Genomic DNA, 9,016 nt, shown 5'->3' on the forward strand with positions numbered 1-9,016 from the left:
CCCCACTCCTCCACTTGCACCTGCTGATGTGACCTTGGGTCAGTCACAAGCTCTGGCACAGCTGTCCTTGAAAAAGAGCAGTTTGTGTCAGAGTTCTCTCAGCCCCACCCACCTCACAGGGTGTCTGTTGTGGGGAGGGGAAGGGAAAGGAGTTTGTAAGCCCCTCTGAGACTCCAAGGGAAGGGCGGGGTACAAATCCCATCCCCTCTTCTTCTTCTCAGTTTCTAGTATCTAGGCTTTTCCCTGCACTGTGGCCCAGGTAGCAGCTATTGAGAATGGAGCTTGCGCCGTCATATCCATGCCTCCATTGAAGGGGGTCTTTGCTTGGTCACACTAGGGTCACACTAGCGCTTCTTGGTCACACTAGCTTTGCTCTCGGATTGATTCCTCAGGTTCTGCCTCTCTTGCCGTGCCAAGCCCGCCCATTTCGACGTCGAATGGGGCGTGGAAGAGGACGCCCTCTTGCTTCTGGGTGTTTACGAGCACGGCTACGGGAACTGGGAGCTGATCAAATCGGACCCGGAGCTGAAATTAACGGACAAGGTACAAAAAAACTCCTGCTGCGTACGCTGCTTCCTCCTTTTGCCACGTGTGGTTTCTTCCAGGGGCAGCCCGTCCCCTTGCGAAATTGATTTATTTATTGACCCCTGATCAAATGATGCAGAAGCACAGGGGCAGGCCCCTCGATTTCAGGTAGAGCTTCTTTGGCCACTCTTCCATGCTGAAATAAATGCAGCTGATCTTTAACGTGTAGCAGCCTAGCCAGAGCTTTTCAGAGCTTGGAAGCTGAGCAGGGTCGGTCATGGTGAGTACTTGGGGTAGAAGGAAGATCGGGGTTGCTGTGCAGAGGAAGGCAATGGCGAGCCACCTCTGCTCATCTCTCGCCTTGAAAACCCCACGGTTCTGGGGTTGTGACTCGATGGTATGCCATCATCATCAATCAGGGGTCCTTTCGTAGAAAAAAGAGGTGCAGGAGCTCATTAGCATAACTCTTTAGCATAACTTATTTGCATCTGCCACAGCCCCTGACATCACCGGAAGTGTGTCAGAAGGCAACACCCACCGCTCAGGCTCCACTGGACTGTTTTGGATTGCTAGCTATTGGGGGGGGGGGGGGAACATGCAGATCTGTCCTCACAGAGGAGGGAGAGTTTGTACCTGAATAAAACTTGGTCTTAAAGGTGCCACTGGATTGTTTTGGGCCAGGGCTCTGCAACTTACCTGGCTGCTTCTTGCTCTGACTGAGGGCTGCTGGGAGCAGGGGGCGGGGCTTGTTGCATGTGCCCGCCCCCTGGGCTCTTTACTGCCGGAGCTCCGCTCCTGTGCGCTCCTGCAGGAAATGGCCCCTGATCATCATCATCATCATCATCATCATCATTATTGAAAGTTTTACTACACTTCTGTTTTATTTTGCTACAGCAGAGTAACATGGCCATCCCTCTGCATTTTCTTTTTTTCTTTTGTATTTTTTCATGTGTGTGTGTTTGTGTGCGCGCGTGCGCGTGCACCTGGACGTCATGGCAACCTCTGGTGACTGACCCCCTACTGGGGGCCTGGAGGATATTCAGAGAGGTGGCCGAATAAGGTCTGCCCCCGCCTCCCGCCTCTGGTATTCCTCAGAGGTCTCCCATCCAAGGACTTGCTGGAGCCGACCCTGCTTAGCTTCTGAGATTGGGCTCGCCCGGGCTCCCCAGGCCAGGGTCCCTCTGCCTTTCCTTGAGGAGGAGCTGTGGTTCAGTTGGCAGAGCATCTGCTTGGCATGCAGAAGGTCCCAGGTTCAGGCCTTCAGTTGAAAGGAATCAGGTATTAGAAAATGTGGAAGGCCTCTAGCTTGTGGAGAACAAATCGGCGCCTTCATGGACTGCTCTATTTTAGGGGGGGGGGGACACAGTACAAAACAACCTGAACATAAAAAACTATCCATCGACTTTTGTTGAAAAATGAGTTCCCGGTCATAAGTTGCATGGCACAGAATGAAATTATTCTTGATTGATTAGTTTCATCTGAAGTGTTTATTCTATAAACCCCAGATTTAGAGGATGTTTTAATTTTGATCAATAAATAGTACCTAGCTGAACTCAACTTCTTACATTTATACAAGATGGTCGCTACCCCAACTGTATTATTAGAAAGAGTTACTAATTAAGAGTTTTAATTAGTTAGGTTTTAGATAGATATACTGAATAGAATATCGAGAATATTATTAATGTTAAATAGTTTGTATGGTGATAGATATACTGAATAGAATATCAAGAATATTATTAATGTGAAATAGTTTGTATGGCTTGGGATTCTCTGTATCAATTAGTTTATATTTATTTAATAAAAATTATTTTTTTTTATTTTTTTTTAAAAAGAAGGCCTCTATCTGAGACCCTGGAGAGCTTTACTGCCGGTCTGAGTCGAGACTACGGACCGTCATGGTCCGATTCAGTGTAAAGCTTCTTCCCGCGTGCTCTTGCCCCCAGCAGCAAAGCTCCAGCAGCTGAAGAAAGGGAACAGAAGAGGCCAGCTGTGCGAGCCAGAGGTCCCGTGCACACACCTGGCGTGGCTGTCCATTTGGAGTCCCGCTAATGGTCGCCGTGTCCTTCTCCAAACGCTTTTCTCCTAGATTCTGCCTGTCGAGCCTGACAAAAAGCCCCAGGGGAAGCAGCTCCAGGCCCGAGTGGACTACTTGCTGAAACTGCTCAAGAAGGACCTGGAAAAGAAGGAGGGGGGGGTGAAGGAGCCCGAAGAGGTCAGTGCTGCCAAGCTCAGTAGAGGGGGGGGCCTTCTGTTGTGGCCAGGGAGTTGCGGGTCTGTGCACAGAGATGTCCCTTGATTTGTGGCTAGAGGTCTGGACCAGGATCGGGGAGTAGGTCAGAAACCCCAACTCCGCCGCGGGCGACCGTGGGCCCATCGGTTTGGAGTTCAGGGAGCAGGATGGGCGGGATTCCCAGCCATCCGAGGGTGGGCTAGGGGAGAGGCTGGCCCAGTGGCCCCCGCGGGCCTCACGTGCTCTTGTCCCGGAGGCTCTAAATCGTAATGCCTCGCGTGTGCCTTGTTTCCGGCCCTAACTGGTTTATCTCGTGCTGTAGAGCAAGCTGAAGAAGAGGAAGGCCCGTGTCAGGAAAGAAAGCAAGTCTCCCAAGGGAAGGGAAGAGCAGGGGAACGACGCGTCCTCCCCTCGGCACTCCGACAACCCTTCGGAAGAGGGCGAGGTCAAGGTAAGGCAGCTTTAAGCAGGGCGGTCGTGATGCGCGGCTGCTCAAGGAAGAGTCGTACACACCGCTGCCCAGGGCTCCTTTTGTAGAAAAAACCCAGCAGGAACTCATTAGCATAACAGGCCACACCCAACAGCAGAAACTCATTAGCATATTAGGCCACACCCTGAAAGCACAGCTCATTGGCACATTAGGCCGCACCCCCATGTTACCAGAAGTGTGCTCATCCAGCCACACCCACCTTTTGCTTCTTATTCTGTTGACCTTGTTTGTGGTCAAAACCCAGGGCTCTTTTTTTGTAGCAGGAACTCCTTTGCATGTTAGGCCACACACCCCTAATGTAGCCAATCCTAATGAGTTTCTGCTGTTGGGCGTGGTCTATTATGCTAATGAGCTCCTGCTGGGCGTGGCCAACTCGGGGGCCAGCCGGAACTCCATTTCTGTGCGTTCCTGCCCAAAAATAGCCCTGCCGCTGCCGTGTACTGAATCCGAGCAGTTGTGTCTGTTAAGGTCAGTATTGCCTACTCAGGCCCCGGTCACACGGGAGGCTTTGATCCGCAAGAGGGTCGGATCGGGGGCGCATCAAGCGGGCATGATCACACTGCAACATCTGGGAAGCGGCGCGCACCCGTCCCCGATCCGTCTATTCCGGCCGAAGATGCGGATTAAAAAAACCCCTACAAAACACTGCTACTTACTTGAAAATCCGCAGTAGGGCCAGCCGCGTGATCACCGGCGTGCCCATCTCCGCCCCCGGCCAAACTGCACATGCGCAGCGGGCTGCCTCGCTCACCGATCTGTGGCTTCCCCCCTCATGCCAGGGAGCAACGGCGTGGCCGCTCAGTGGATCTGTCTGATCCCGCCGCCACGCTTCTCTTTTGATGCGGCTCAAAAAAGCCGCACTTCAGCCGCACCTTTTCCCCCAGTGTGACGGGGCCCTCAGACTGGCAGCTGCTTTCCAGGGTCTCAAGCAGAGGTCTTTCTGTCAAGAGAGCCAGTTTGGTCAGGAGCGCGGACTCTAAACTGGGAGAACCGGGTTTGATTCCCCACTCCTCCACATGCAGCTGCTGGTATGACCTTCGGTCAGTTAGAAGTCCTTTCAGAGCTGTTCTCTCACGGGCAGTTCTCGAGAGAGCTCTCTCAGCCCCACCTCTCTCACAGGGTGTCTGTTGTGGGGAGGGGAAGGGAAAGGAGATCGTAAGCTGCTCTGAGGCTCCCTTGGGTAGTGAAGGGCGGGGTAGGAATCCAACCTCCTCTTCTTCGTCTGCCAGCCGATCTTTTTACCTGGCTCTGAGCGATTTACAGTTACACGGTTTCACACAAGGGACTAACAATTTCATAGAGGTAAGGGAGGACAACACAGAATTCTTTTAAACTGCACACATTTTGCAGCCGACGGGGATTTTTGTTCAGCTGTAGGCTTCAGACGTGTTCCAGAGGCATTCACTTTTCGGCTTGGCTTGATGACATTGGTTCTTCCCGGGCTGCTTTGCATTGTAGCGCTGCACTGCCACCGCCTGGCCGGATTGGCCCATTATAGGCTTCTTTTTTTTAACCAACAAAAGTTTATTAATTCATTACAGGCTTCTTAATGCCGAAGAGGTCTTTTTATCAGGCTTCCGAGCTTCTGAGCTGGACATTCCATTCGCCGGCTAACACCTCCCCTACGGGGGTTTAGCCTACTCAGTCATAGCCCTCTGTCTGCATTAGAAACTCAGGCTCTTCCTATTAATCCATATCAGCCTTTGAGTGAGTGAGCGTGTGTGTGTGTGTGTGTGTGAGAGAGAGAGAGAATCCATGTGATGTAACATTTTGAAGCAGCTCTTCTTTGGGGGCGGCGTCCAGTGGTTTGTTTTAGCTCTTTTATCTTCCCCAAGGGATTTGTATCTAATCCACTCAGTCCCTGGAGAGGTTTGTGATCTGTTTTTAAGGTGGGAACCACCTGCCGTCCTCAATTCCCCCTGGGCAAGGGCCTTGCCCATTTTCTGCAAACATGGGGCAGGTGGCACACTGGCGAACGGTACTCGGAAAAGCCGCAAGGGGCGTGTCAGAGAGCCACATGAGGCTCCTGAGCGGCTGATTAGCACAGCGTTAAAGGTGAATAACCAGTGCCTTGATTTGAACTTGGAAACAAACGGGCAGCTAGTGTTGTTGTTTTAAAGTTATCAAGATGTGCTCCCAGTAACAGCCAAGGTGAGGTGCTTTGAACCAGTAGTAGTCTCTGGATTGTCTCCGAGGGCAGCCCCACACAGAGAACATTGCAGTAGTCCAACTGCGGGAGTATGAAAGCGTGGATCAGCATGGCTAGGTCGATGCTGACCTTTCCCCTTCTTTCCAGGAGGATGGATTGGATACAAGCCCCTTGAAAAAGAAGCAGAAGAAGAAAGAGAATAAAGAAAACAAAGAAAAACAGTCAGCTAGCAAGAAAGAAAAGGAAGGAGAGAAAGAGAAAAGGAAAACGAAGGACAAGAACAAGGTACTGGATGCCTATCATGTAAACCTTGGTATCCCTAACTCGGGGCTGATTCACACATGCGTGTTCATCACCGGATGGCTTCCGTGCCTCATTCTTCCCCACACCCCCAAACCCCTTACCTGCCTTACCGAGTTTGGTATATTCTGGGATAGAGGGAGTCAAAGGCTGCGATCAAGCACACTAAAGAATCCACTTTCAATTCACTTTCATTGCACTTTCCATCTGGGTTTTACTGTGTGAACTGGTGAAATCCAGTTGGGAAGCGCATTGAAAGTCGATTATTTAGTGCTGGAGTGTCAAACGTAAGGCCCAGGGGCCGGAACCTGCCCGTCCAGGGCTCTTATGCGGCTCGTGAGCCACTAGTGCACGGGAGGGAACAGGAGATTGCTCGGAGGGGATTGACCGGAGACACTCCGATTGTGGCCTCAGCATGGCGAAACAACCTCGTCTGCAGCAGTCAAGCCGCGTGGCCGTGTCTGCCCAGTGCTGCATCGCTGGCTCTTGAGTCCGCCCATATGGGTTGTTTTTTTTGGTAACCCCTCCCAGGCCATGAGACCTTGCAACGAGGACAAAGCAACTTGGAGCTTACCAGCTGCTGTCCTTTATACAGTTTATATTTCTAGTACCTGCTGTTATGTTTTATGGCACGCCCGGCCCGGCCCGACAAAGCGACATTTATGTCAGATCTGGCCCTTGTGACAAATGAGTTTGGTATATTCTGGGATATTAGTGTGACTTAGTGTGTGTGTGTGACCACAGCCCGAGAGAGTTACAGATCCATTCTCGCCTCTGTGTCAGCAAGCTGCCAAAAGGTTCTTCTCCCTGTGCACATGCGCATACCTTCCTATGCACAGATGCGCATACCTTTCCTTATGGCTAATTGCCGTTCTCCTGCAAACTGCACTGCGTATCTCTCAAGGCCACTGAAGGAGTCGCTTAGATCATTGCTTTGGCTGTAGTCAGGCAGAGCCGTGGGAAGCTCGTACCTGTTTTGCTTTGGGTAGCAGTTAGTTCCCAGGCCTAATGGTGCGCGGGGGAACCATAGTAATTGGGTAACGCTCATATGAATGTACTATAACTGTTTTGCGCATAGTTCACCCCTCATTCCTAACAGTGTTCCTGTCCATGCATCTCCAGCTTCAATAAAGTAAAACCTTCTTGCAAGTGTGTGCTTCCATTGTTGCTGAGGGTCCTGACACTCTGTCTCTCCCGGTAGAAAGTGGGAGATTTGGTCTGCAGGGCAGCCGGGCCCCCTGGCCTTATTCCCTCCTTCCAGGTGGGAGAGACATCTGAGTGTAACGCCAGCTCTGTGTAGCCTCCCCCAGCTGCCCTCCAAACTAGAAAGGGGAGATGGTCAGCAGCGGCTTCTTGTTTCCCAGGGGGAGCGGATAAGCCAAGCATCTCTTCCTGGGGTGTCGGGCTCAGCTGCTGCCCCACTGTGTTGAACCCTGACAGGCCATCCCTGTTTCCAGGTGCGGATGGACTATTGCAGTGCTGCCACCAGCATGGAGAATAATATTAATTTTCCCATCAGGGCCTTTACCTTTTTAGCTCACAGTTTTTTAGCCTATTGCAGTGCTGCCACCAGCATGGAGAATAATATTAATTTTCCCATCAAGGCTTTTACCATTTTAGCTCACAGTTTTTTAGCCTCCGGCTCACAGATTTTTGTCTCAGCTCAAGAAGGGTGGCTCCCGAGGAAACTAATCTATGCAGCAGCCCAATCGCTCGCTCACCACTTTAATGCCAGGAGCTCACAAAGTAGAATTTTTGCTCACAAGACTCCACAGCTTAGAGGGAGCCTCGATCAGGACACTGTTTTTCAATAGTTCCATTCACAGATTTCACTTGTCAGACAAGGAGAAGGGGAGGCACATACTTGCGAAGCTGGCCTTAGATGTCTACTCCATGCTGAAAATAACGCAGGACCCTAAATTCTGCAGCAAGAAAATCTGGATTCCGCAATCAGCTTCAATTGCACCGATTTTCACGATTTGTCATAGTTTGCTTAAGTTTTGCTAGCAATGGAGAAAGGCGAGGAGATGCCCCTGCTGGCTTCAGAAGACTTCAGCTGCTGTCTTTTGCAGGCTTCTGAGTGTCTTTTTGCAGCTGTGAGGGCTAGAAACTTGAAAACGGAAGGGGTTTAGGTTTTCAGAACACCACGTCCTGGTTCCCACACAGTCATATCCAAGAGACCCAAGAGACATGAAAGGTTAAAGCAAGTTCATAAACATAACAGCCAATAAACATGGTTCCCGCGCGTGGCCAAGGGGTCCCGCGCGTGCCTAAACCTTGGGAAAGCAACGGCTACCTAATTGTAAATAGGTATGCTATCCCCACGGCTTTTGCTAATTAAAGACAAAGCAAAGCTCCTCTGCTCTTCCACCTGTGGCCTTGGCGAGATAGCGTTACATCAAAGCAGGATTGGCGTACTCTGAAAGGAATGCATAGCTACTGGAGAGATGTGCACATGACAAGCCAATCGCATCTACTGAGGGGGGGGGGAATCAGGGGTGACCATATACACATAGAAAGGACCCTTTGGCAGCTTGCTGACGCCCAGCTGCGCATTTTGTTCTTTCTGTAGCCGAAAGGCGGGGACGCCAAGGCTGGCGGCAAAGGGAAAAGAGTTCAGGGACCCGTCCACATCACCGCGGGAAGTGAGCCCATCCCAATTGGGGAGGACGAAGATGACGACTTGGACCAGGAAACTTTCAGCATCGTAAGTTCTCTTTATAGAATCATAGAAAGTTGGAAGGGGTCTCCAGGTCCACCCCCCTGCACAATGCAGTAAATTCAGAAATACCTCCCTCCCAACCCCACACACACACCCAGTGACCGCTGTTCCATGCCCAGAAGATGACAAAAAAACATCCAGGGTCTCCAGCCAAACCGGCCTGGAGAAAAAATTGCTTCCTGACCCCAAAGTGGCGATCAGCATTTTCCTGGGCATGTCAGAAAGGGCCACGAGAACTAAGCACTGAGGCCACCCTTCCTGCCCTCCTTTTCATGACCTGCCCAAGTTCACAGAATCCGCATGGCTGTCAGATGACCATCTAAGCCTCTGTTTGGAAGCCTCCCAAGAAGGAGAGAGGTGTAGTAGTTAAGTGCGCGGACTCTAATCTGGGAGAACCGGGTTTGATTCCCCACTCCTCCACTTGCACCTGGATGGATGACCTTGGGCAAGCCATAGTTCTGGCACAGCTGTTCTTGAAAAAGAGCCGTTTCTGTTAGAGCTCTCTCAGCCCCACTGACCTCACAGGGTGTCTGTTGTGGAAAAGGGAAGGGAAAGGTATAAATCCAATCTCCTCCTCCTCCTCCTCCTCCTCCTCCTCCT

At 51.3% G+C, this 9,016-nt stretch overlaps 1 protein-coding gene across 1 annotated transcript in view; it reads left to right on the top strand.

Annotated features, from left to right (window-relative positions):
- The window catches only part of CHD2 (chromodomain helicase DNA binding protein 2), a 112,767-nt gene that overhangs the window by 89,928 nt on the left and 13,823 nt on the right, over positions 1-9,016 (top strand). The window contains 5 exon segments of the mRNA XM_015414497.1: positions 393-543; positions 2,612-2,737; positions 3,078-3,206; positions 5,542-5,679; positions 8,267-8,401. Of these exon segments, the coding sequence (XP_015269983.1) occupies positions 393-543; positions 2,612-2,737; positions 3,078-3,206; positions 5,542-5,679; positions 8,267-8,401 (679 nt within the window).

Source organism: Gekko japonicus, unplaced genomic scaffold (genome assembly GCF_001447785.1).
Source record: "Gekko japonicus isolate JY-2015 unplaced genomic scaffold, Gekko_japonicus_V1.1 scaffold324, whole genome shotgun sequence".
NCBI lineage: Eukaryota > Metazoa > Chordata > Lepidosauria > Squamata > Gekkonidae > Gekko > Gekko japonicus.